The 27,987-nt window shown below is 41.7% G+C and overlaps 1 protein-coding gene across 3 annotated transcripts in view; it reads left to right on the top strand.

The window, feature by feature from the left end:
• The window catches only part of THRAP3 (thyroid hormone receptor associated protein 3), a 74,530-nt gene that overhangs the window by 40,788 nt on the left and 5,755 nt on the right, over positions 1 to 27,987 (top strand). For all 3 annotated transcript variants that reach the window (XM_028113590.2, XM_028113591.2, XM_028113592.2), the window contains 7 exons: positions 14,511 to 14,675; positions 18,693 to 19,598; positions 21,151 to 21,864; positions 22,790 to 22,962; positions 23,709 to 23,820; positions 24,856 to 24,940; positions 26,869 to 27,056. In XM_028113590.2, the coding sequence (XP_027969391.1) occupies positions 14,539 to 14,675; positions 18,693 to 19,598; positions 21,151 to 21,864; positions 22,790 to 22,962; positions 23,709 to 23,820; positions 24,856 to 24,940; positions 26,869 to 27,056 (2,315 nt within the window). In that variant the 5' untranslated portion in view covers positions 14,511 to 14,538. The remainder of the gene's footprint in view (positions 1 to 14,510; positions 14,676 to 18,692; positions 19,599 to 21,150; positions 21,865 to 22,789; positions 22,963 to 23,708; positions 23,821 to 24,855; positions 24,941 to 26,868; positions 27,057 to 27,987) is intronic.

Below are 27,987 nucleotides of genomic sequence, written 5' to 3'. Positions count from 1 at the left end.
CTCTCTCAAATAAATAAAATCTTACAAAAAAGGATTTTATTTGAAGGGGCGCCTGGGTTGCTCAGTCGTTAAGCATCTGCCTTCGGCTCGGGTCATGATCCCGGGGTCCTGGGACTGGGGTCTCTTCTCGGCCGGGAGGCCTGCTTTTCCCTCTCCCACTCCCCCTGCTTGTGTTCCTGCTCTTGCTATATTAAAGAAAAAAAATCTTTAAAAAACAAAAAAGGATTTTATTTGAGAGAGAGAAAGAGCATGAGCTGGGTGGGGGGGGAAGGGGGAAGGGGAAGGGTAGAGGGAGAAGCAGACTCCCTGCTGAGCAGGGAGCCCCACATGGGCTCAATCCCAAGACCCTGAGATCATGACCTGAGCCGAAGGGCTGCCGGGCAACCAACTAAGTCACCCAGGTGCACTAGGATGATTTTTCTTTTTAAAACAAAAAGGTTAAGCCTTTCTATACAATTCCAGTTTTAGGACATGTCTGAAGTAAGGATGAGGAATATCCTGCTAATAAGTTTGTGTAAATTTTCAAGTTTTTTGACAATGGTGAGCCATTCAGATCCTCATTTTATTGATGAAAAATGGTCAAAAAGAGGTAAAATCACTTGCCGCATATAAGGGTTTCTGGATTTATCAGGAGCATTAATTTGGTTTGGTAAATATCTCTCATTTAAGGTGCTTGCATACTTGCTTGGTGCCAGTTATTTATTTGTTCTTCAGCTTTTCATTGCTCACCAGTGTCAATGAAAAAGATCAGTTCTGCCTTCCCCTGGGCATCTTGATATTTGGGGGGCAAGGAGGGAAGAAAGCAGTTTGCAAATAGCCGAACAGGAGACCTAGAGTTGCAATCTGTTGTTTATTAGCTGATGGCTGGCGCTTGGGCTTGCAAGGAGGGAAGTCAAGAAGACTTTCTTTCTGAGGTAGGCTGGGCTCCCTGCTGGATACACCAACAAGAATCTGTAACAGGTTATGTGGCGGCTTTGGGAGACCTTTGTCCGACAGGTCAGGACAGCCCAGAGCGTCCAGAATAAGTAGCAGTACTATTAGAAAGGGATTACACCTTTCCCTGGAATTTCCCTCAAGTTTGAAGTGACAGCAGAAAATTCCCCCCTTTTCTTCTTTTTTTCCTACGCAGTTTGGTATGGATTTTCTAAGAGAGAGCTTGGAGTTCCTGTTTGCCATCCAAAGAAATAGCACTAGAAAAGAGACAGAGATAGACTTTTTGGAGGACTTGGAATCGAACTTCTGTGCATAAAAGCTGGCCTAGTATTTCCCACATAGGCAGTGTTCTTGACCTAGGGAGAAAAAAGGGTCGATAACCCATGTGTACTTTTAGGCCAGGCTTGCCATTCCTTAATTGCTCTTTTAAACTACTTTAGAGCTCATCCTCAGGGAAACTTCTTAATACTCACTTAGAAAAATTATCCATGTGTCTATGGATAAATAATGAGTTATTTTTTTATGTAGTGAAAACAATACATGGAGTTGGGCCTTTTGTTTCTGCAGTTAACCCTGACACAAAAACCAAGGGCCAAATACTGTTTCTCTGAGGGTGTGGGCTTTGTTGGCTGGCCCTTACCCCTCCAGTTTCAGGGCACAGAGGGGTCCCTGTGCTGCACTGTTTTTGAAGGTTGCCAGGCTAGTTCCTCCTTTGAATTCTCTTTCCAGCCCAACAACGACTGTTAGGAAGGACAGTTGGGAATTTGTTTTGTAAACAGGTCCATTGTTAGCATAAGTGAACTAAAGCAGATGCTTTCAATAAGAAAAGTGTTATTTTGAGGGAAATTGATAGTAAGGCTAATAAAAAGCACATTGGAGGCGTGCCTGGTTGGTTCGGTCAGTTGAGAGTCAGACTCTTGATTTTGGCTCAGGCCCTGATCTCAGGGTTGTTAGGTCTGGCTCCTCAGCAGAGAGTCGGCTTGAGAGTCTCCCCCCCCCCCCCCCCCCGCCAAGCTCAAATAAATCTTTTTTTTTTATTTTTTTAAGATTTTATTTATTTGACAGAGCACAAGCAGGGGGAGCGGCAGAAGCAAGCTCCCCGCTGAGAAGGGAGCTCGATGCGGGGCTCCATCCCAGCACCTTGGGATCATGACCTGAGCCGAAGGCAGAGACGCCCAATGGACTGAGCCACGCAGGCGCCCCATACATCTTTTTTTTTTCTTTTTTTTAAGATTTATTTATTTGAGACAGAACAAGCGAGAGAGAGCACACAAGTATGGCAGAGAGGCAGAGGGAGAAAGAAGCAGGCTCCTTGCTGAGCAGGGAGCCCAATGCAGGGCCTGATCCCGGGACCCCGACATTATGACCCGAGCCAAAGGCAGATGCTTAACTGACTGAGCCACCCAGGTGCCCCATAAATAAGTAAATCTTAAAAAAGAAAAAAAAAAAAAACACTGGGGAAAAAATGACAGTGTCAGATACTTCCCTAAATGCCAAATAGTTGGAAGTGAGCTCATAATTTTACAGTGGATTTTGGACTCTTCTTAGAGTTAGAAGACTTTTAGCTTCTTGGGGTTGCTGATTAAACGTAGTAGTTTGTTAATATGTATTTTCTACTCTCTCATAGTGATTTTCTCAGTTGTTACGAAGTATTCACACTTCTAAAAACAAATGGATGAAACAGCCCACAATGGGAATGGTATTTTGGACTACTCATGTCCTGGAATTAGGAGATAGTTTAGGGTTGCACTTTGGAATTTGCTTTAAATGTGTTTGAACTTAAGTCAGAGTGATTGTTACTTGCTGATAAATGATTCTCCTTGTGAACTTATTTGCAGAGCACACATGGAAAAGCAGGTAGAGGTGGGTGATTTGGGTCTCTTCATTGCTGTGTGTGTGTGTGTATATGTGTGTGTGTGTGTGTGTGTGTAAAGATTTACTTTTTAAGTGATTTCTACACCCATTGTGGGGCTTGAACTCAAAACCTCGAGATCACGAGTGGCATGCTCTACTGACTGAGCCAGCCAGGCGCCCCTGGGTTGGTTGGTTGTTTTTTTTTTTTGAGGTATAATTGACATACTAGATTCAGGTGTACAACATAATGATTTGATATTTGTGTTTTTGTTTTTTTTTAATATAAGGAATCTCTTTTTTTATGGGTTTTTTTTTGTTTGTTTTTTAAGGGAAAAGATACAGGAACATAGCTATATCCACCCAAACTTGTTAGGATTTTGACTATAAATAGAGCCCACCTATAGAGAGTTAATAGTTTTTGAAGCTGGGTGATGGGTACACTTGGGTTCTTTACACTGTTTTTTTCTAGTTTGTGTATGAATCAACACTTCCATAATAAAAACATTTTAAAGAAATAGAGCCCAGTTGGCTATAAGGCTGGCCTTTTTTAACCCTCCTTAAAGTCATAAAAGAATAAAACAATCCCATTGTAATAAGGTTTCCCCAAATGGACTTTGAGTAATTACAATACAGCTTTATTTAGGGTCATGGAAATTAGTATTTTGGATTTCTAAAAATAACTCAGAAGAAGGTGGATAGATGTTTGATTCCACATTAAAGATAAAAGAATCAACCCATTAACTCTGGAATGTCAACAACTTTTATTTTTAGAATATGGGGGAAAGTCATCTGTAAAATGACCAGCTAAGAAAATTATATGTAAAGTAAGAAGCTGTCTCCCTGTCTACCTCATTTGGTGTCTCTCCCTTCTCCTGCCCCCTTCCTCTTCATATCTTCCTTCCTGCTCCGCAGAGGTAACCACTGTTAACAGTTTGCTGCATATGCTTATAGGTTTGTCTTACGTGTACATTCATATCTACATATTACACATTTTTAAAGCACTTCTACCAAATTCCATAGAATTCAGTATTTAAACTTTTAAGAATTTTAGTACTAAACTTCGGAATAGATTTTTTTTTTTAATAAAGTAAGCTCTATGCCCAACGTGGGGCTTGAACTCATGACCCCAAGGTCGAGTTTTATGCTCTACCGACGGAGCCAGCCAGGTGCCCCCCCAGAATAATTTTGATTTTATAACCTAGGCAAGGCCAAGCCTTTTAAAATCTTTAAATTATTCAAGCAATAATTGCCATTCTCCCCACAGGCCCTTCCCCACCTTTAGGAAGGTGTTTAATGCACATGTGAGTATTCTTCTCTCTAAATTTTAGGGCTTCAAAATTGAAATTAGTATTATACTTACTGATTTACTTAATTTAAGAGAGCCACTTTTAGTAGAGTGAATTATTAAATAAATCCATAAATATACTAATTTCAGTTGTGAATTGAAATCGGAGACCGCTTCATTGTCATTCCCCCCTCCTCCACCTAATTTCAGTTTCTTCAGGGATACAGGTGGGATGTGAAGCCTTGGCAAAATGTTACCCTAGAGATACCCCCAGCTACTCTTGATTCTGTTTCCCTCTTTCACTCAAGAGAGGGAGAATTTCCAGAGAAAAGCATAAAATAGTAAACATGTTTAGTATTTCATCTGAGCTCTGCTTTCCTACCCTGAACTATCCGGAGGCATACAGAGCACAAATCAGGCCATTGCTTTGTGTACAGTCTTTTATGAATGCTGAACTTTTCCCAGTATTTTTGCATTTGTGTTTTCTTTATGTTAGACATTTTGTGTCTTGTTTGCCAAGAATTTTTTACTTCTTACCCTAGAGACTACTGAAAGCATGGCTGCCTTGACTGGACTTGGTGACAGTGGAGTTTTACTCTAACCTGGCACTAAGAAATGAAGTGTGAGTGTCTCCCTAACAGTGAGGTCAGTTTGGCCTTCTGTGTGTTGGTGTAAGACGTAGAATGGACAAGCGGGATCTCAACTTCCAGTTTAGCAGGCATGATTAGGGCTGTGGTACAGACTGAATTCTTATTCCCAGATTGTATTGTTAATATTTAATGAACTGGTCTTTTATTATTCCTGCTAGTGTGGGTGGGGAGCATGGAGAATGAAGAGGAAGTTTGAAAGAGCCAGTTTATTGAGCAAATGTGAAGTGTCCACTCTGTGGCTAAGCACTGTGCAAAGTGCTGAAGATACAGTGATTTCTGGCCAGTTCATTTTGTAGCCTCCTGGTTTTGGTATCCTGAATGGTTAAACTAATTTGGTTAGCACTCTTATGTTACCTTACGGTCATCAGATGTAGTGCCATCTGATCTGGAAAACTGTGTTGTCCTCTTGGCAGAGCAGACACTTAGTCGGGGGGCCTGGGCAAGGGATAGCCAGTGCCAGCCCATGTGGAATCAGTCCTCAGGAACTTGCCCCATTCTTTTAGGGTTATGGTAGAGATCCATAAACAGCTGAGAATAATTTTAAGACCTATTATAAAAGCAGGTGTTCTACAATAACAGTTGAAAACCAATTAATGTAATAAACCATATAAATAAAATAAAGGGCATGATCTCAGTGACACAATAAAAACATTTGGGGAAAAAAAAATCCCAGCACACTTTCATAATAAAAATGTTCAACACACTGGGAATAGAAAGAGACTTCCTCAGTCTGATAGACCTCTGTGGAAAACCTGCAGTTATCATCATACTGAAAGATGGACAGAAGCTCTATAGCAGAGAATCCTCCCAGAAGGAGGCTGGTGTTGAGCTGCTCCTTTCCAAGCAAGGACCACTTTTTAAATTCTAGGTGGACCACTTTTTAAATTCCAGGTGGTTATATTCTTGTTAGTAGTCTTGTTACATGAAGCCCTTCGTTCTCTACACCTGGCTGTAGTTTTCCTATTTTCCTAGGCTCTCTCAAATGAACTGCAGCAGAAATGTTCCTACTGCCTTTGGCAAGAGACTTCTTTTTGTGCTGGAAGTTCTGAGGCGGGTTTCAAGCAGACTGTGTTTCCATTTTTTGGAATGTTACAAGTTAGAGATAGGGGTGGGGGAAGAAAGCTGTTGTCAGCTTTAGTTAAGCATTTCAGCTTTGCTGGTGTAAGAACTAAATTCTTTCAGAAATCATTATGCTTCAGAGATTTTTTTTAACTGATCAGATTCACAAGAGACTGATGGGTGAAATATGAAAATGGAGTAGCTAACCTATAAGGTGATGGTGAGTTACAATGTTGGAAAAATTCGTGTTTGAATTCTGGACCTATTTAGCCTTGGAACTTTGGAGGCAAATTACCTAACTCCTTAAGTCCTTGTTTTCTCCTGTAAAACAGGTACAGAGCATAGTAGTTAATGAGGTTTGGGTGTATAAAATGAGGTAATGCTGAAGGTTTGTAGCTCCTTACCTAGCGTATCTTGGTGAACATTAGCAGTTTTTATTGATAAAGTGCCAGGGAATCCATTTTTTTCTTTTTTTTTTTTAAGATTTTATTTATTTATTTATTTGACAGAGAGAGAGAGAGAGGGCAAGCACAAGCAGGGGGGAGGGGCAGAGGGAGAAGCAGGGAGCTGCTCAGCAGGGAGCCTGATGCAGGACTCCATCCCAGGACCCTGGGATTATGGCCTGAGGAGAAGGCAGACACTTAACCGACTAAGCCACCCAGGCACCCTGGAATCAGTTTTCAGTAGATAACTTATCTAGCAAGAAAGCCAGTTTTTGCCTAGGGCAGTCTTTTCTGGTAGGCAGGTCCATTCAGAGACTAAACTCTTGAGTTAGATGGATGTTTCATGATTATAGATATAGAGCAGGAGGAGCTATATGCTCTCCCCCCCCCCCCCCCCAAGTAAACTCTACACCCAGCATGGGGCTTTAACTTACAACCCTGGTGGAGCTCATGAATCACGGTACTGTACTGACTTGAGCCAGCCAGGCGCCCCAGGAGCTAGATGTTCTTAAGTGGTAAGCCCTTCAGATCAGCATAGCTGAATGGCCCTAGTTGAGGAAATGATGTATCCTAGCCCTTCAGGATAGTCCCAATTTTAAAATCCTTTTCCCCATTGTCAGCCTAAATATCCTGTAAACTTGACCTTGCTAGAGACAAACATATCCCCACCCCAGCTTGTCTTAGCCAGAAGCACGGCAGAAACTTTTTTCTTTTGGTGGGCGCAGCAAAGCAAGGTTTATTGAGTGATAGTGAGGCGTTTAGTACAAAGCTCCCAAAGAGGGAGGGGGCCCGGGAGGGTTGCTTTAAGGCAGAAACTTTCATTGGGCTATTTGCTAACTTTCAGGTTTGAACTCTATGGTCCTGTACTTTTAGGTTTCTTTAGATGACTGTTATGGGTCATTAAGTCATAGCTTTTTCTTTCTTTGAACTTTTAAGAAGATGCAAATTCTTATGTTTCAGTTTTCCATTTTCAGTATTAATTCATGACTAAAACTTGTGTGTTTATCAGTGTATGTCATAGATATTTTATGCATTTTAATAGCATGGTATTTACTTTTTTTTATTAAAGATTTTATATATTTGAGAAAGAGCCATAGAGCACAAGTCGGGGTACGGGGAGGGGGAGAAGCAGGCTCAGGGAGCCCTCTGCTGGGCTTGATCCCAGAACCCTGAGATCATGACCTAAGCCGGAGACAGACCCAAACTGACTGAGCACCCAGATGCCCCAGTATTTACATTTTAAACTAGGACTTACCTACCTTATGCTAATAAGATTCTTGCCCTTCTTTTTGGTGGACTGGTTTTGGGGAAGATTTCCATAGGTGATTGTTCTTATCTATAGTTTTGACCATTAGTTTTCTCTTAGTTTCCACTTAGAGGGTGATATTTACTGATCCTGTCCTGAAATTGTCTTGGTTTAGAGCTTCCTTGGTTCCTGTAACCCAAATAAAATAAGTGTTGTTCCTTTGTAACGCTCTTGCTTTCCTGAATTAAAACTTGGCTTTTCTCTCATGATTCCTTGGAGTAAGCATTAGTAATGAAAGCTTCGTGATGTTAATACACTCTAATAACCTAGGAAAATAAGATACAGGCACCTCTATATGCTTCATTGCTGCAGGGAAGCTGCAGGCACTAGGAAAGAGGCTGGTGTTTATCAGGAGAACAGCTCGTACTTTGGTCTTAAGTTGGTTGTAATGTGTACATTGAAATGAGAGTTCAACACCATGTGAAATGTTGTGAATACCCTCTTGAAAGTATGAGATCTCTTGAAGAAATTGAATATTCTGTGAGATAGTTTGATACAGGATTGAGGAAAAAAAAGTGTAGCCTGCTTAGCAAAGCTCTCTACCGACATTAAATTACAGCAGCAGAGCCATTCAAGCAGTTTAGATGCAGATATCCAGAGATCAGACTGTTCAAGACTGTTCATCGTAGGCATTAGTCCCTTGCCCAACTCCATTTCCATATCTTTCTATGGGTTTAGAAAGCTTTGAAAGACTTAGGTTTGAATTGATTTCACATAACAGGAAGGCTTTGGGTCAGCTTGATGTTACCATTTTGTTTTCAAGTTGTAGTATGTTTTGCCTTTGGTTTTTGTTTGCTTGACTAGTAAATCCTGTTTCTGTAAAGTCTAAGACCTTTTAAAATACGAACCGAGTATTTATGGACTGAAGGATAGTTGTGTGGTTTATATGTAGCTTGGTCATTTGGTGCTGCTAAGGTTGGAGCCCCAGCGTGCTCTTTTGAGGTTTATATTTGGCACTACTTAGTTTTAGGAACCCAAACTCCTGACAAATATAACCTCTCAGTAGGCTACCTGCAGGGTTCTAGCCGTGGGGTAAATACTCCCATAATGTTTATTCTGGCGAATTAAGCAGATACCTAACAATTGCCAAGATAGTGCTGGCAGAATCACTAAGGACACTGAGAAGAAACTTAATCTGGGGTGAGAAGGGAAAATGAATAATTCAGTTTTTCCGTATCTTTGAGAGTTTTTGATTTAGAGAAGTTTGCTTTGGCTTTGTCTGCCAATATTCTTTTTTTTGGAGTTGAAAAATAAGATGTGTTTTTTAATGATGTAAAAGCCATATAATTATGTATCTTAAGACCTTCGTTTTAAATAAAATGCATCTCTTCTCCCAAGCCCGTTGATCTGCTTGGTAATTAGAGGAATGGTTCTGGTGGAGAAGGCTCGGGCTTTGAAAAAGCTGATGGCTCTGGGAACTGTGCTCTCAAGTGGTTCCGCAAGAACAGTTTGAAAGCGAACCCTTGCTCCAAGTGACAGAATCGTATCTGAAGTGATTTCAAAAGGCTGTTTGAAATTCTTCTCTTGGGTTTTAAAGAAAAGGTAGGAGGGAAAAAGAGCTAGAACAATAGTTGTATAAATACAAGCTGGAGGAGGAGGATATCTTGGGGCTGCAGAAGGGTGTATGAGAAAAGGCATCGGGGCTTAGTGACTTGAGGCTCACTCCAACGTGTGCTTGGTATGGCTTTCCAGAAAGAGAAGTTTTCGGATGCGGTAATATTCTGTATCAGGCCACATTTGTAGAATTACTCTTAAGTTCTGAGTATCCCAGTGAAGGAAGACAAACGAATTGATTCAGGGGCAAACAAGGTAACAATGTGCATATGATAACCACATCGTCTGAAGAATGTTGGAGAGTTGAGACTATTGGGATCATACCAGGCTCTTAACTATAGGAGTTGAGGAATCAGGTCCTATATTTCTGCATCCTTAATATGCCAGGCACTTAATAGTAACTGTTGATTGCTGCTTGGTCAGTTGGTGGATTCTTTTATAATGCTGGTGTAGGAGCTTGACTCCCTTACTTTTAATTTTTTTTTTTTAAGATTTTATTTATTTGACAGAGAGAGACAGCGAGAGAGGGAACACAAGCAGGGGGAGTGGGAGAGGGAGAAGCAGGCTTCCCGTGGAGCAGGGAGCCCGATGCGGGGCTCGATCCCAGGACCCTGGGATCAAGACCCGAGCCAAAGGCAGATGCCTAACGACTGAGCCACCCACGCACCCCTCCCTTACCTTGTGAGCAGTTTTTACCCAAATTGTGTTTGAGGGGACATGTTTTTACCTGAGCCACATTTCATAGTCATGAGCCGTCATATTATGCCATAGTTCTTCTGTAGGGACTGGACTTCTTTATAATACTCTAAATGAAACAGCCTCTCCAGAAAGGGTGAGCTTTGTTGAAGAAGCAAAACTTCTTTTGGGGGAATTCTAGTTTGAACAGAAATCAAATGCTAGGTAACATGTTAAAAGGTGCCAAATTGATTTCCAAGGTGGTATTTGTCTTTCTCACTTCCCAATATTTTTGTAGAATATGGACACAGAAGAAATGGTAGAAAGAGGTAAAGGTGTGTGTAATCACACTGATGTCTAAAAGTCTTCAGAGAGTTGTTTTGAATGGACTTTGCTTATTTGATTAAATGGCTTTACTTAAGATTGTCCTTACCTTATACTAAGAAATATATATGTATATCAAGAGAAAAAACTTAATGTCTTTTGGACACTTCTTTCTCTTCATATAACTTGCTCTTTGTTAGTCTTCAGGTGACAGCTTAAATGCCACCTTGTGACCATCTTAGTAAGTCACTACTACACTGTATAAATTTAACGTTATATGGTCTTTGTCTTCTAGTACCTGCCAGAATTTGTAATTACATTTTTGCTTGGTTGCTTATTTGTTGTCTCTCAGCACCTCTAGACTCTAATAAGCTCCATGGAGGCAAAATAAAATCTGGTTTAAATTTTTTTTTTTTTTTTTTTTTTTTTTAAAGATTTTATTTATTTATTTGAGAGAGAATGAGAGATAGAGAGCACGAGAGGGAAGAGGGTCAGAGGGAGAAGCAGACTCCCTGCTGAGCAGGGAGCCCGATGTGGGACTCGATCCCGGGACTCCAGGATCATGACCTGAGCTGAAGGCAGTCGCTTAACCAACTGAGCCATCCAGGCGCCCTGGTTTAAATTTTTTTTAAGGAGGGGTGGGGAAGAGGGAGAGAGAGAATCTTAAGCAGCCTCCACACCCAGTCCTGTCAATCTCACAGTTCTGAGATCAAGACCTGAGCTGAACTCAGCTACCCAGGTACCCCAAATCCGCTTTAGTTTTAAGTGTTTATCCACTAGCTAGCATCCTCTTAAATGCGTTAAATGATTCATTGATTTATTTGCCCCTCTGGTTTGGTATCATCCAAAATTATTCCATTTACATCTCAGGGTATGATGATGTTTTTAAAATTAGTTTCAATTCACATTTAAAAAGTTCCAGGAGTAGGAGTAAGGGGGTGGTATTACAGTATTGTGACTCTTAAGCGTACTTGTCAATTCTAGTAAGGTTTTTTTTTTTTAAGATTTTATTTATTTATTTGACAGAGACACAGCGAGAGAGGGAACACAAGCAGGGGGAGTGGGAGAGGGAGAAGCAGGCTTCCTGCTGAGCAGGGAGCCCGATGTGGGACTTGATCCCCCATGACCTGAGCCGAAGGCAGAAGCCTAACCGGCTGAGCCACCCACGCGCCCCTTTAGTAAGTTTAATATATGTAGAAATGTTAAGTTTGGCTCTATCTGTATTTAGGTGACAACATTTTCTTCCTCCTAGTGAAAATTAGCTTTAAAAAAAAAAAAGATTTTATTCATTTGCGAGAGAGAGCACAAGCATAGGGGAATGGCAGAGGGAGGGGGAGAAGCAGACTCCCCACTGAGCAGGGAGCCCGACGTGGGATTCAACCCCAGGACCTGGAGACCGTGATCTGAGCTGAAGACAGATGCTTAACCATCTGAGCCACCCAGGCGCCCCTGAAAATTAGCTTCTTAATTTTCCAGTTTCTGAGGGTTGAAATGAGCATTGCCTTTGACACTAACTTGCCGCTTTTCCCCACCTTTTCTTTTAAAGTCTGATATTGTCCACCTGTTGTGTGAATGATCTAAAAGGATTTTCCGTTCTGGCTCAAGCTAAAATTGAAGATTGGGCAGAGATGTTATGAGGCAGACAGAGATACCCCTAAACTTGTGACAGAAAAAAGCCATTCAGCAAGACTGAACCCAGAAAAACCCAAGACATCCTGAAGGCCAACCAGAAAAACAAAATGCATTTCCATACTCAATTTGTATAAATTGCTCAGGTACACCTCCACCTCCTATCTCTGAATAACTTAGTCCTCTACCCTGACTTCGCATAATGACTACTGCCAAAAATCGGCTTCAAATGGAAATCTCTTCGACCTTGCTGAAGCACACAACAGTTCAGTCCCTTTGGTAGGGTCTAGACTCTAGGTCTTCGGCATCCTCATTTAGCAATGTCTTACTCATTACCCTTTGTCTCTGGCTTCCTAGCAGTTTCTCCGTCCTCCTCTAAATCACATCTCTTTTTCATGGTTATGGTTATTTCCCCTATGACCTGGAGCACCCTAGAGAAGGACTGGGTGGCTACTTTTGATTGTGTGGTCAGGTGAACCTCTGAGGAGATGGCTTTTGAGCTGAGATCTGAATAACAAAATCCAAGAGGTAGCGGAGGGTGACATGTTTGCTGATTATCATTTTCCCTTCCCAAGCCAGGGGCAGCATCCTAAAAGACTCTTCAGCAAAGCAGTGAGGCAGCGATGTGTGGTAGAGTAAGCACTGGAATTTTGGCCTGGTTTGGCTGTTAACTAGCTTTGTGGGATTTGACAGATCCCTTGTTCTTCCTGGTCTTTAATAGGCATGTGCTATAGCACTTCAACTTTCTGCTTGGAAGATGCCCAGAGTTGTAGTAGGGTATAAAGGAGGATAAGTGAGTTCCCTTGATGTAGCATACCTTGAAGACCAAACCAAGCAAACTTGTCAGGGCAACTCTGAGGCTCTCTATTCATTCCTCCAGGGGAGGAAAGAAAAGGAAAAAGAAAATGTTGTTTTTTCATGGGAAACCTGAAAAAAGGTTGACCCTTGATGCTAAAGAAGAACTAGAGGAAAGTGACAGTTCTTCACTTTATAAATTACCTTAGTACTGTGTTTATGGGTTGCTATCCTGTGTTTTACAGGATTTAGTAACATGCCACCATGGTATTAGAGTATTTGAAAATACATTTTGTTCAGAGATTTATTTATTTGAGAGAGAAGGTGGGTTGGGGAGGGGCAGAGGGAGAGGGAGAGAGAATCTCAAGCTGACTCTCCACTGAGCGCAGAGCCCAATACCTTGAGATCATTACCTGAGCCAAAATCAAGAATCCAGATGCTTAACCAACTGAGCCACCCGGCTGCCCAATCCACATCTTTTTTATCCATCTGTTGATGGACACTTGGGTTACCTCCATATGTTGGCCATTGTAAATAATGCTGCAATAAACATAGGGATGCATATGTCTTTTTGAATTAGCATTTTCATATTCTTTGGGTAAGTATCCAGTAGTGGAATTACTGGATCATATGGTAATTCTCTTTTTAATTTTTTGAGGAACCTCCGTACTGTTTTCCACAGTAGCTGCACCAGCTTGCATTCCCACCACAGCACAGGAGGGTTCCTTTTTCTCCACATCCTCACCCACCCTTGTTGTTCCTAGTGTTTTTGATTTTAGCCATTCTGACAGGTGTGAGGTGATACCTCACTGTGGTTTTTGATTTGCATTTCCCTGATGATGAGTGATGTTGAGCTCTTTTCCTCTGTTGGCCATCTGTATATGTCTTTGGAGAAATGTCTGACTGTGTCTTCTGCCCATTTTTTAATGGGGGTGTGTGTGTGTGTGGAGTTGTAGGAGTTCTTCATATATTTTGGATAGCAACTCCCAACATACATTATTTGCAAATATCTTCTCCCATTCGGTAGGTTGTCTTTTTGTTTTATTGATTGTTTCCTTCACTGTGCAGAAGTTTTTTATTTTGATGGAGTCCCAATAGTTTATTTTTACTTTTGTTTCCCTTGCCTCAGGAGGTTTATCTAGAAAAATGTTGCTATAGCCAATGTCAAAGAAATTACTGCCTCTGCTCTCTTCTAGGATTTTTATGGTTTCAGGTCTCACATTTAGGTCCTTAATCCATTTTGAGTTTATTTTTGTGTGTGGTGTAAGAAAGTTATCCAGTTTCATTCTTTTGCATGTAGCTGTCCAGTTTTCCTAGCCCCATTTGTTGTTCTGTCACACTTTTTAAATCTTTTCCTTGGAATTAAATATTAAGGATTTACCTCGTGACTTTAAAGCGCAGGGAGTGGAAAATGGCCAGATGTTGCCATACACTCAGTAACCAAGATACCATTGCACAGAGTTTCCTTTCTTAGAATTGGGAAACCTGTCTTAGGTCTCAATACTTTTAACAGCTGACTTAGTCTGAAAAATTTGTTTATGGAAAAAAGACAGTATGCACCAAATCATTGGTAGTTCCCCTCACTTTTGTTAATGTTTCATTGTGTTCCCAAATCAGGGCTACAGGTCAGATTTTCTATTTGCTGCTGTGTCTTGGACTGTTTGGAACTGTACTGCTTAGAAATCCCTCCTTTTAAAAAAAAATTGTTTGTTTGTAAGCTCCATGCCCAACATGGGACTCAAAACTCACAACTCTGAGATCAAGAGTTGCATGCTCTACCAACTGAGCCACCTAAGTGCCCCTAAAAAAAAAATTTTTTTTTTTAATTGAAGTATGATTATCATAGAAATCCCTCTTGGTAACAGGGCAGAGTGTTTTTAATCAGTCATTTTATCTGTGTGTGTGTGGTGTGTGTGTGTGTGGTTTTTGTTTCTAAGTGTCCAGAGAAGTTGAAGTTTGCAAAGGTATTCCCTCATTTGTTTGAATCTATTTTCTTACTTTAGGTATAATTGAAAAGTGACCTCTTCAGAGATGTCAAAAACAAACAAATCCAAGTCTGGATCTCGCTCTTCTCGCTCAAGATCTGCATCAAGATCTCGTTCTCGTTCATTTTCGAAGTCTCGGTCCCGAAGTCGATCTGTCTCTCGTTCAAGGAAGCGCAGGCTGAGGTAAGGGGATGTGATTGTGTATCAGGATAACCATTGCATCGGTCATTGTGGGTCTCTGAAGAGCTTTTGCTAACTCTTTCTGTGAGTGTCAGTTGGAGTGGGTTGGCTTAAGGCGGAGGGTTGGGCTGTAAGATATTACAGGTCTCTTGAAATGCTGCGAATCCAAATCACCTTTGATTGCCATGCTGTTTGCCTAATTCCTTTTCTCCTCTGCCAGTACGTACTGTTTCTCATCTACTTTGGACGAAAGAGCATTTTTTTCTTTATCTGAACTGCTTGCTTCAAATCTCTACACCTGATTGTTTTTTCCTGGAGTATTTTTGGAGGCTTTGGACCAAAGTTTATATGCATCCTCGGCAAAGAAAGGAAAGCTGAGAGGATTAATAGTATGACTGACACTGTGAGGAGAGAAGCCTTATTAACTCTAACGTAATTAAACCGTAAAAACTTAACGGGAATCATTTGTAAACGTTCACCTGATGTGCCAGTTCCTAACAAGCGGTGTCTGTCTAGTAACTCACAGCAAAGCTATCCGAAAATCACTCTTGGAGACATCACTTTGCCTAAGCGAACAAAGAATTCTTTTGATTTTATTGCCAGTGTTCTTTAATTCAGTCAGTATTCACATTTTTAGGTGGATTTCCCTATTTCAGTTATGTCTTAAAATAGGATGCTAACCCTCCAGTGCCTTTCCTCTTTTGATGTGTTAGGAGTTGGGTTTTTCATTCTTTAAAACTGTTTTAATTTTCTTTTCTGAGTAGACAAGAACCTTTTAGTATATACAAGTTTCTACATGTGAATGTCGATGTATTTAACTACGAAAAGGGGAATAATGTGCACAGTTTTGTTCTTTTTGTCAGAATTGCACCAGGCAGGAGGTAATTTCTCAGTCTCACCGCTTGCAACCCCCCCCTCCACTCTTTATTTCACATGAGTATTTAGAATTCTTTTGTTAAATGAACTGATTATGAAATTTAAAATAAACCTCAGGAAAAGTAGTTATTAAGCTTCATTCTTTATTCCCATAGCCCTGTAGTATTCCTAAAATGTCTTCAAGAGATCGTTGGTGGAATTCTTTTTTTTTTTCCCCTCCCAACAAGTTAATTCTTTACTTGATCTTAGCCAGAAGGCCAAGAAGTGATGAGAACAAGTTAATTCTTAAATCGATCTGTAAGAGACCTGCCTGAAAATTAATTTCAGACCAGAGGGTGAATTAAAAAGTTGGCGTCCATAAATATTAATGATTCGGATAATAAGGTAGAACATAGTGAGTCTCTTCCTCAAACAAAAGAAACACTAGATTTTTTTAATTTTTATTTTTAAAGATAACATTACACCTTGAGGGTAATGAGTCCTAGCCTTTCCTCTCCTCTTTGTTTTTTGGGCATGCATTTTTATACCAAACTTAGTTCAAGCTGTAGGCTAGATAGAGGTTATTGCCCAATTGTGTGAGAGTCCATTTAAGTAAAATTCTATCCCACCTTTCACCTCTCTGAAAAAAGAAGAGGGAAACACACTAAGTATATTTATTATTTGCCTTAGGAAGTTGCTATCAAGATATGGGATCGAGCAGCGACTTTTAGTAATGCCTGCCTTGCACCCAGAGTCTTTGGATTTGGGCCATTTAAATTTCAGTTTAGCTCAGTTGGTTCTGAAAGGTAACACTTGAAAACTTAATCGAGTAAATGGAAATTAAGTAATTGGCTCAAAAACAAGAAGCTATACAACCAAAACTGAGTGACAAAATTGAACTGACACAACCCAAAGTGAAAAATGCTAACCAGCTGTGAAGTTATCTATGATAACTGGGATTCTGGGCAGATCTATCTAGACAGATCTCTTCTCCGTATTCGACATTATTTGGCATGGTCATTGACTTGGCAAATGAGGGAAAAATATCTTGGGCAATATGTGCTGGGGTAGGTCTAGAGCCACTTTATGTGCTATCTTATACTGAGAAGATTGTTACTTTGGAGGAATTTCTTCACAGAAAACATGTTTTTATACTCGATTCTAGTCTGACATCTCTGTTTTTTAGAAACAGATAAATTTGCCACTGGATGTTCAGTTTTTATTTCTGGCTTATCTGTTCCATGATTTTTTTTTTCTTTTGTTTTCCCTCTCCTACAAGGAAAGTATACTATCCAGAGAGTTTGAGAAACCATGCCTTTAAATTAACTTAACTGCTGAGTTCTACAGAATTGGAGAAAATTGATTGTTTCCTTGTATTTCACAGACTGTATCCTTTTAAGTGACTTCTCGTAAATAACTTCATTTGCAATCTGCAGAGACTCATGCTCCTGCATCTGTGCAATGACTGCGGGTTTTGGATGCAGTATGCCACAGGGCCCTCACTAGTAATTGGTGACAGAAGCAGCAGTAGCCTCTGAGGATGGGAACATGAATTAAACCCTCCTTAGTGCTGGTGGTGCATCACCTCCCTCAAGTATAGCCATTTAATCGGGTCATGTTCAGTTTCATAGCCTGCATCTGCCTCTTCCTTCTTTTCTTATATTGTTACTGTTTTCGAATGAAAAGTTTGGAAGGTAAGTTTTTGTTTTTGTTTTTTAATTGTATTTAAATAGCAACCGTTAACAACCAGCAATATGCATTTTTGCCAGTCACTCTTTTTCTCGGGGTAGATAAAGAACTTGAACCCCATGGGTAGTAAGGAGTGGAAGACCAATTTTACTTTATCTTCTTTAGATTAAATTAAATGTAAGTTTCTTTTTAAAAGCACCATTGTTTAGTCAAGACCTGTCACATTTGCTAAATGGAGTTATTTATAAAACAAGCAAACAAAATGTATCTGTTCCTAGTTAGGTCTAATATGAAAAGTTCTGTTGATTCTACGGTATCTGAAGAAAATATTTTTGGAAAGACTTTTCTAATAATTTTACATATTTTTATGTAACTACTCAGGAATAGCGGTTAATGTGAATGATCTGTATCTTAGGCACATCAGGTATCCAAGGACCCCAGTGGATTTTTATACCAACAGATAACAATTTTTGGCTTTTTGTTAGAAACAAAGCTCCCTGTCATTGACAAGCCTAGCATTCATAAACATGTAATTTTTACAAAGTTAGGTCACTGAACCACTGATGAGAACTGAATCCTGTGGTTCTGGAGATGTGCCTTTGCTCAGTTAGAGTTCCAAGCTGTTGAATGAAGAAGAACACAACACTAGGCTGTAGGTTGGCTTGAAAGAAATGTGGGTGGTGATGCAGGAAGAGGGCTCATTTTGGAGTTTTCTTTGGTTAACCTATGTACTTGGGTGTCTTATGATCAGATGGTGCCCTCTTGTGGCACCCAGCTAGGATCTTGTAGTTCAACAACAGAAACTTGACCTGAGTAGTGAGACCATTTCCAGGTCCTCAGTAAAAAACCATTATTTATATTTTTTGCTGACCTGATTTCAGTGAATTCTTCTAAGCTTTGGCAAGTTCCTATTTACGTGTTCTTTGCTTGGGACTATGTATTTACAATCCCAGGTCTTAGTGGAATCTAAGAAAGTAGCCCTGCCCAGACAGAGAGGGCTGAACGGGATGAGGAGTAAAATGTTATACCAGTGTAGGGGCCAAAGGACCTGCATAGTCTGCACCTAAGTCTGCGAACCCGAGCTTGTATTCTTCCTGACTTCCAGTGACATAGGGACCTGTAAAATCCCCTGTTAAACTCTAAGTAACTTTAATTAAAATGGTTGTGTTTAGTTACTACATTAGTAACATTTGATATTCTTTTAGTCACTGTAGAGATACATTTCTGTTTAAAATGTGCTACAGTATTAACGAAGCAATATCAGTGGGTCATTTATGAAGGTGATTCTTACCTATATTATTTGTACTTAATGTGGGTCAGCAGTGGGATTAAATGTTTAAGTTTGTTCTTTGAGAACAAAACAAAATAAAATACATAAGAACAAGATTTCAAACTGTTACTCTTCATTGGCAGGTATTTCTTAAATAAAAAGGCTTGTGTCAAAAATTCAAATATTTCCCCCATTCCCCTTTTCAGTTCTAGGTCTCGTTCCAGATCATATTCTCCAGCTCATAACAGAGAGAGAAATCACCCAAGAGTATATCAGAATCGGGATTTCCGAGGTCACAACAGAGGCTATAGAAGGCCCTATTATTTCCGTGGGCGCAACAGAGGCTTTTATCCGTGGGGCCAGTATAACCGAGGTGGCTATGGAAACTACCGCTCCAATTGGCAGAATTACCGGCAGGCATACAGTCCTCGTCGGGGCCGCTCCCGATCCCGGTCCCCAAAGAGAAGGTCCCCTTCACCGAGATCCAGGAGCCATTCTAGAAACTCCGATAAGTCTTCCTCTGACAGGTCAAGGCGCTCCTCATCCTCTCGTTCTTCCTCCAACCACAGCCGAGTGGAATCTTCTAAGCGCAAGTCTGCAAAGGAGAAAAAGTCCTCTTCCAAGGATAGCCGGCCATCTCAGGCTGCCGGGGATAACCAAGGAGACGAGGCCAAGGAGCAGACGTTCTCTGGAGGCACTTCTCAAGATACAAAAGCATCTGACAGCTCGAAACCATGGCCAGATGCCACCACATATAGTGCTGGTTCTGCATCACGGGCCTCTGCAGTCTCTGAGTTGAGCCCCCGGGAGCGAAGCCCAGCTCTCAAAAGCCCACTCCAGTCTGTGGTGGTGAGGCGGCGCTCACCCCGTCCTAGCCCTGTGCCAAAACCTAGCCCTCCACTTTCCAGCACATCCCAGATGGGCTCAACTCTGCCGAGTGGTGCTGGGTACCAGGCTGGGACACACCAAGGTCCATTTGATCATGGCTCTGGGTCTTTGAGTCCAGCTAAAAAGAGCCCTGTGGGTAAGAGTCCACCGGCCACTGGCTCCACGTATAGCTCATCTCAGAAGGAGGAGGCTGCTACCCCAGGAGGAGCAGCCTATACAAAGAGGCAAGTATCTTGTTTCCCCTCCCTGGTTGTGTTTTTAGCTCACCAGCTGGCAGTTTAATTGTAATGTGATCTCCGAGCTCTGATTGGTGGTAATAAGGTAATCCCTGTTTCCTAAACTTTGTGTTAGCAAACTTGAAAAGCACCACCCAAGGAAACCTTTAGCTTAACTCTAGCTTTCCTACCTTCCTGAATTTGTATTGCAGCATAAAGTTGCTTTAGACTGCTCTGCAATGATGTTTTCACATTTAAAATTTGCCTTGGATTCTACCAATGTAAGCCAGAGAACAGTAGAGATTTGTGGGTCAGCTATCAAAAAAATAAGGTCTTTGCCAAAATGAATGGCCATTGGAGCTGTTAGACCCTGTAGGACCCACCATCTACTGTGATCAATCTGCACCAGCCCATCATGGTGAAGAGCTACACCTCGTACCCTCACACGCTCCAGTTGAGGAGACTGGGCAGATGGGAAAGCCTGAGGCTTAGTCCAGGAAGCCCTTGTTTTAAAATCACAAGGTGGGTGTGTGTCCCGGTAGAAGCCAATCAGGCTGCGTGTTAGGAGAGGACGTGACCGTGCTTCTGTCTTTCTCTTCTGGGGGACATGGTGAGTTGGAACCTGAATCTTTGTTTGTGTGGTTGGATGGATTGGGATGGCAGAGATGTAACAGGGAAGTTGTATTGGGACCAGGTTGTCAAGAGGGACTTACTGGGCAGGGGGTTCCACCCCGCCCCAGCCCCCCCCCATGTCCCCTTTCTTATTAGCATATTCTTTGATGCCCTGCTCTCCTTTGATTCTTCTTTGCCATAGTAATGCCACTATAACTTGATTAGATTTTCTTCATTAATGGTACAAATGAGATGTTCAGCCTCTGTACTTTACAGCCTTCAGTGACTCTGCTTTAAAGTTAAGTGTGGTTCCTTGCCAGGACTGGGAGTCTCATTAGGAGACTCGGGCACGAGCTCTGCTTTTCCATAAGAACGAGTAGGATGGTTTCCGCCCCCTTCCCCCAATTAACTTGTATTTTGTTTTTATTTGTGTTCACAGTATATTTCATATTTAGATCTTCTAGGTGACTTGAAGCAAACATGAAGTCTCTTTTGAGACTTGTATTTCCAAATGTGAGTTGTATAAAAGCAAAACAGTCCAAGGTTGAACATTCTATGTTAACTTTGCTGAAAGCAGATTTTAAATGACTGAGTGAAGGTTGGATAAGACCTTAATTTTTTTTTTCCTAGACCACTTACAGGTAAGTAGGTTTTGTTTTTTAGTATCCTAAAAATTACCTTTGCTGTTTTCTTTTTGGTTGCTCTTTTAAGACACAACTCCATGGACCGGGTATTTTTCTCTTAAATGGCATCAAGTTCATAGATCTGTGGAAGGCCGCTTTTCAGAAATTACTAGGAAGTGACCAAGTAGAAAGTCTTTGGTAACACTGGAATCCACAAGATGTGTTTGTTCAAAGAATCAAAAACACAAGACCAGATGGTGCTGTTTTAGATCAGGTTGCTTAAAGGGCCTCTTTTGTGTCTCCCTTGTGTTTTTTTTTTTAACTAGGTACCTAGATGAGCAGAAGACAGAGAATGGAAAAGATAAGGAACAGAAACAAACAAATACCGATAAAGAGAAAATGAAAGAGAAAGGGAGCTTCTCTGACACAGGCTTGGGTGATGCAAAAATGAAATCTGATCCGTTTGCTCCCAAAACTGATACCGAGAAGTCTTTTCGGGGTAGCCAGTCTCCCAAAAGGTACAAGCTTCGAGATGACTTTGAGAAGAAGATGGCTGACTTCCATAAGGAGGACGTGGATGATCAAGACAAGGACAAAGCTAAGGGAAGGAAGGAATCGGAGTTCGATGATGAACCCAAATTTATGTCGAAAGCCCTAGCAGGTGCAAACAAAAACCAGGAGGAGGAGAAGTCAGGCAAATGGGAGGGCCTGGTTTATGCACCTCCAGGGAAGGAAAAGCAGAGGAAAACAGAGGAGCTGGAGGAGGAATCTTTCTCAGAGAGATCCAAGAAGGAGGATCGGGGAGGGCCCAAGAGAACCGAAAGTGGGCACAGGGGGTTTGTGCCTGAAAAGAATTTCCGAGTGACCGCTTACAAAGCAGTCCAAGAGAAAAGCTCATCACCTCCCCCGAGGAAGACCTCTGAGAGCCGAGAGAAGCTAGGAGCCAAAGGAGACTTTTCCACAGGGAAGTCTTCCTTTTCCATTACCCGAGAGGCCCAGGTCAATGTCCGGATGGACTCTTTTGATGAGGACCTTGCAAGGTGAGATGTAGTCCTTGAACTTGAGGGCTTTAGTGGTCTAAGGGGAATCTCCTAACCCCTCTCCCTGAGGATGTTCGGGAACCAGGACAGGCCCCTCCTGTATTTCCCCTGCTGTCCAAGTTTCAGTGCTTATACGTCTGCCTGTTTTCAGTGGAGAAGAGCGTGTCACTGAGCAGTTATATGTTGGGGGCAGTATCACAGGGGTGTGTAAAGTGTCTTTCAGTCTTCAGTGACTGGCTTTCTGGGTGTTGGGTCTCCTCTCGTCTTGACCTCTATCCATTACCCCACCCCCATCCCCCATCTTCCCATTTTTTCCCTTAAATGTGCTTAAGATGATTTTGCCTGTGGAGCCATCCAGAATCCACTTTTCCATTCTTAGCTAGATTACCAAAGTCTATTATTATAGACCTCCATCAACTAATGTAGCAATTTTAAAGTTGGGGCTGGGGGGAGAGGTGCATGGCCGAACTTGAGGAGAGTGGGGAGGCCCAGGCTGTGTTTTGTACCTGGGGTAAAAACCCCCACTGCCAGTGGGAAGTCCACCTGAGCAGCATTCCAGCCACCTCCCACTTCACTGAGTGGTCCTGGCTGGCCAAGCTAGTTGATCTTTTAAAATACTTTTCGTTTGTTGTGTGTGTTAAAACTGTAGTGACTCCGAAAACAGAGTCACTGAGGGTCAGTACTTCACCCTGCCCATATGTTCCTATTAAGGACTCCCAGTGAGAAAAGGGGGGAGAGAGATTTTGGATGCCCTTATCCATCATTATGGTCCATTGAGGTTACTTTGAACTTGGGTGGGAAGCAAAAAGCAACTTTGTGGATAAATTTAAAACTCTTGGGGGGAAAAGCGCATTGCCTTCTTAGGGTTTAAAATGTTCTTTCTGTATATCTTGTTACACTGGGCCTCCCTGTGTTTCTTTTCCAGACCCAGTGGCTTATTGGCTCAGGAACGCAAGCTTTGTCGGGATCTAGTCCATAGCAACAAAAAGGAACAGGAATTCCGTTCCATTTTCCAGCACATACAGTCAGCTCAGTCTCAGCGGAGCCCCTCTGAACTGTTTGCCCAGCATATAGTGACTATTGTTCACCATGTGAAAGGTGAGTGCAGACCCCAGCCTGCTGCGGGCTCCCTTTCTGCGTGCTTCGCTTCCTCCACTACAAGCAGGATGAGTGGGTGCATAAGGGAGCCTTTCGAGTCCCTTTATCTCATCAAAAGGGCCTTTGAAGCTAGGGACTGGCTCGAAGGAAATTCCTTCCAAGGAGGAGTTTCCATTTTTTAATTACAGAGTTGAGGACTAAATGTTAGTAACCTGTGATCGTGAGAATAGGTAAAATCCTTCACGTAAGGTTTAAAATGCTGGAAGAAGTATGAAAAATGGCTTTTGCAGCACCTCTTCTTTCCTGTCTAGCAGGTGGAAGCTGCTTGAAGTCTCTCAGAGACCTTGTGGTGTGAATTTCTTCCCCACGTTATTCTACCATGTCCTGGGCAAACAGGTGCGCAGGTTCAGGAGTGGTAGAGAGAAGTGATACAGCAGCTGGGTTGGGCCAGGTACAGATTCTACCTAAAACTTAAACTCCAGTGGGAGTTGGTGCTGTGATTCATAGAGAAGTGAGCTCTAGGTTTCCGCGTATCCACATCCTAAGACAAGGGAGTGACCGTGGAAATCCGGTGGCCAACACTGGATTGTGTCTGAGCCAGCTGTTTTTCTTTCCTCTTTTCAGTGTGTCTGTTACATGGATTTGACTACTTGAGTCACATCTCTGTGGCTGCAGGTTCATGCGGAAGAGTTGAATACTGTGTCTGCCTTTAGGAGCATAATGTGTTTTTCTTTGAATTCCCACAGAGCATCACTTTGGGTCCTCAGGAATGACATTGCATGAGCGCTTTACTAAATACCTAAAGAGAGGAACTGAGCAGGAGGCAGCTAAAAACAAGAAAAGCCCAGAGATACACAGGTGAGGACTTTGGCCTTACACTGGAGGTGGCCATAAAAGCTTGCTCATCAAATAATAAACTCGTCTTGTTCTTGTCAACGTTAGGTGGGTGCCTTAGCAGCAGAGTTTAGGGTAAACGTTCTCTAGACCCTAGGATAGCTGTGGGCGTTTGTAGTTTGAGTGGAAAGGGCGTGCCTTGATGACTATAGTTTCTCACTTTGGGCCTGAGGAAGACCAGCCTTTTGATACAGATGAATCCTTGTATTTTTGGAAGCTGGCACATGGTAACCTGAGACCACTGTGAACTTTCTATAGGTGGAGTAAATGTTAAGTTTCTTTCCAAAACTGATATATGGAACGCAAAACTAATATATGGAATGCATGTGTTCCATGGAGCAGTTCTTCTGGAAGAGTTTCCAGTGGGTGGGAGAGCTTGTAGGATTATGTCAAAGGGTTTAAAAGCCCAGCAGTTTTAAAGACTGTCAACATTCGGTTGTAGGAGCATATTCAGCAAATAGGGGCTTTGTCTAGAAACAAACTTGACTGCAGCTTTAATTTCGTACTAGTCAGCTCTGTTGCAGCAGGGAAGAGAACCATGTTTCTCCAACAGTTTTGGGTCTGGAGTCTTTGGGATGTGTCCATGTGCCAGGTGGTTTTCTCACCTAGACCTAATCCATAGGTAAATAATGGGCCATTATATTCTTATTCCCAGGACGAGAACTGCTCTTTGAGGTTAGCAGGGCATGGATAGTCTTGATGTGAACTTGAGATTATAGGCGTGGGTGCAGGTGAATCTTCCTGCCTGTAACAGTACTGGGAAGGAATAAGAAGTTCAGTTTGAGTTTGAGAATGTGCGCACATGCACACACACCTGCCCTGCCCCCCCTCGCCATGGGAGAGGATTAGTAGATAAGCAAAGAATATAAGTAACACATATATTTAAGTTAAGGAACATAATTAAAAGGATTCTATTACTCAAGTGGGGAACTAAAATATTACCAATAGTATATTCACATTATGGGGATATTAAACAATTTTTCTGTTTTCAATGTTTAGGAGGATAGACATTTCTCCCAGTACATTCAGAAAACATGGTTTGGCTCATGATGAAATGAAAAGTCCACGGGAACCTGGCTACAAGGTGAACTGTTGCTTTGATCGTAATTCCAACAAAATGAGTGCGTTGGGCATGAACTTGACAGAAATGTGTTTGTTTAAATTACTCTCTACTTAAGTTTGTGTTTTTCTTTTAAGGATGGGCATAATTCTAAAAATGAACTACAAAGGGTTAATTTTTATTAAATGTATCAACAACCTTTGTGAAGTGGTTAGAATATGGTAAATGACCCCAAAGTCTATTGAGGTGAGCTTGAGAAAAAAAAGAGAGGAGTTTTGGAACAAGTGCCCATGATGAGAGAAGAAACTTTTTGTGATATTTTTCTGCTTGTAAGTATTATCAAATCAACTATATTACATGCACTATATCCAACCATGATTTCAAAAAGACATGCATGTCAGAGGAGAGTGAAATATTCATATCTTAACATGGTAGACTGTTTTAAACAGCTAGTCCAGTTTTTTTTCTAACATTGTACCATATTTATCATCTGTCAGTTACTGTTACTTTAAAGCTAAACATTATTTTGATAGCCCAGCTACATTTGCAATGATGTGCACGCAAACAGAGTTATGAAGAGGTTAAAGCTTGTATGCAGTCTTTTACTATGAAATAATAGATTTGGTTTTTTTTTTTTTAAGTCTCTTAGTATTTATGGACCTTCATTCACATAAACAGTTGAAATTTAAAATTAAAGATGGCTCTTCAGTGCTGCTGAAACCTTTTCAAAAGATACTCATCTTCGGTTCTTCCGAACTTGTCTCAGTAGTCAAATGTGACGAGAGGCCCTCTGTACAATCTCTCTCCTCTCCCAGCCCCCTTTTGTTTTTCTCCATGTACCCACCAGCTTGGCACTGACCCTGTGAAAGGCTTTGAGACAGCAGACGAGCGCTCGCCCTCTAGGCCTCTCAGGCCCACTCCATAGAGGTGCTGTGGGTGCACGGTCTCAGGGAGCAGCATCTGCCTTTTTGGGTCTTTGGAGGGTACGGAGGCCCCATTCCCTCTCAGAAATGAACAGGATAAAAATAAATCTTAAACTTTATTTCAACAAAAAGTTTAGTAGTTTGTATGAGATGTTAATATGGAGTGAACTGCCCATTCCTTCCTCTTTTAGAGAGGTTTTACTTCCCATGAGGCAAGTCCTAGTGCTTGATGTCCCTGAATCCGCCTGGCCCTCTGTGCTCTGAGTGTCCCCAGAGCTGTCGAAAGCCCTTGCCCTGGTTTGGGGCACACAGCGCCACTGCCGTGTCTGCCGCACACATGCCCTGGGGGGTTCGACTTAATAAAGAAGTCAGCAAAAAAAAAAAAAAAAAAAAAGTTTGCTTTCCCTTTTTGCTGCTGCTTTTTCCCCTTTTAAAATAAATTTTGACCTAGTATTGCCACTTTGTGAATTCTCCATTGTGGTTTTTGATATTTCTTCTCTAAAGCAATTGCTCACTGTAAGTAAGCATTTTGGAAGGCTGCTGGTGTCCCATAGTCCTGTTGTTGGGTTCCACACTCAGAGCTCATTCCAAAGAGAGGATAAACCCATGGTGGCTGCCACAGTGTAGGTAGGAAAGGATGACATGACCCCAACGTTCCCACGCTTGGTGGTGACTAGGCCTGAGCCAGCCTAACCGGCCACCTTCTAATGCTGATTTTGGCCTACTCAGTGTGTAGGCTAGCCAGAGTTATTACTGGGCCACAGAGGAAACAAACAAGGAGAGATCAGTGTCTAGCATTTTCAGAAGGCAGTCGTCATCATTTTAGAGAACTGGTTTGGGTTCTGTGAGGGACCCTCAGTAAGGGACTTCTGTGGGACATCCTGTATCCCTCCAAGCTTGGGTGAGGTGCCTCACACTCCCAGTGCTTCCTCTGCACCACTCCATTGGAGTAGAAACCACAGTTTGTGGGGTGGTTGAGTTGACAGCCCCGAATCCCAAAAACCTTAATTTTGATTTCTCTTTTTGCAGGCTGAGGGAAAATACAAAGATGATCCTGTTGATCTCCGCCTTGATATTGAACGTCGTAAAAAACATAAGGAGAGAGATCTTAAACGAGGTAAATCAAGAGAATCAGTGGATTCCAGAGACTCAAGCCACTCGAGGGAAAGATCAGCTGAGAAAACAGAGAAAACTCATAAAGGATCAAAGAAGCAGAAGTACGTAAGCCCCTGTTACCTCCTTCAGACTCCTCAGTGGGGTGTCTTGTCTGCTCCTTCTGGGCTGTATACCAGACCTTCTGGGCCAGAGAAGTTCAGAGTTAGGAATGATAGTAGTTTCTTCTTTTGTACCACGTAACTGTCAAGTAAGGTCCCTGGCTGAAAACAGAACTTCTGCATCAAAGTAGGTGTGTGATCCTTGTCCAAAGAAGGCCTCCTGGGATACAGGCATTTAATTTGGCTTTAGGGACAGAGTGGAAAATCACTTGTAACCTTTGAAACCCTAGTATTCTGTGACTGGGGCAAGAAGCAAGATGGTTGTTCTCATTCTACATCACACCTCAGTTCACAAGAACTATTTTGCATAGGACTGAAGGACAGCTCACACAAGTAATAAAAGGTGGTGCTGGGACTCAAATCTGGCCTTATTTTTTTTTTAAACCTTTTGAAATAGCACTGACTTAAAGGAGTCAAGTGTTACACATCTGAGTTGTAAAAATCCTTTTGGGTTGTGTTAGACATAAGATTTCTTCGATACGTTCTTTTTCATCGCAAATCTTCATGGGGAGGCTTTGTTTCAGAAATGGCTCAAAGTTGTTGGCTGGTTAATGACATTGTCAGAGAAATAGAATGAAACTAGATAGGACAAGATTGTTGATCTTAAATGCCTTTTAAGAACTAGTTACGCAGACACTTCCAAGTGAGGTGTTCCAAATATTCTTTAAACAAAGGTAGCATTGTTGAACTTAATAGGGCAGCATTCATGCCAAGGTCCTGTCGTTTCTATTTACATCTGTGAAAGTCCCATGACTTTTCAATCATGTCTCATTAAACATAGAAGAGTTGAAGTCCTACACTTTCCCATATGAAGCAATACCACTTTTGCTGTTTGTGAACTTTAGCCGGCAAGCATTTTCATATCCATTTTCTG

This window comes from Eumetopias jubatus, unplaced genomic scaffold (assembly GCF_037043125.1).
Source record: "Eumetopias jubatus isolate StellerSeaLion01/CBP00866 unplaced genomic scaffold, mEumJub1_p1.0 scaffold_4, whole genome shotgun sequence".
Lineage (NCBI taxonomy): Eukaryota > Metazoa > Chordata > Mammalia > Carnivora > Otariidae > Eumetopias > Eumetopias jubatus.
The sequence above is the reverse complement of the archived record's forward strand: the minus strand, read 5'-3'. Positions and strand labels throughout refer to the sequence as shown.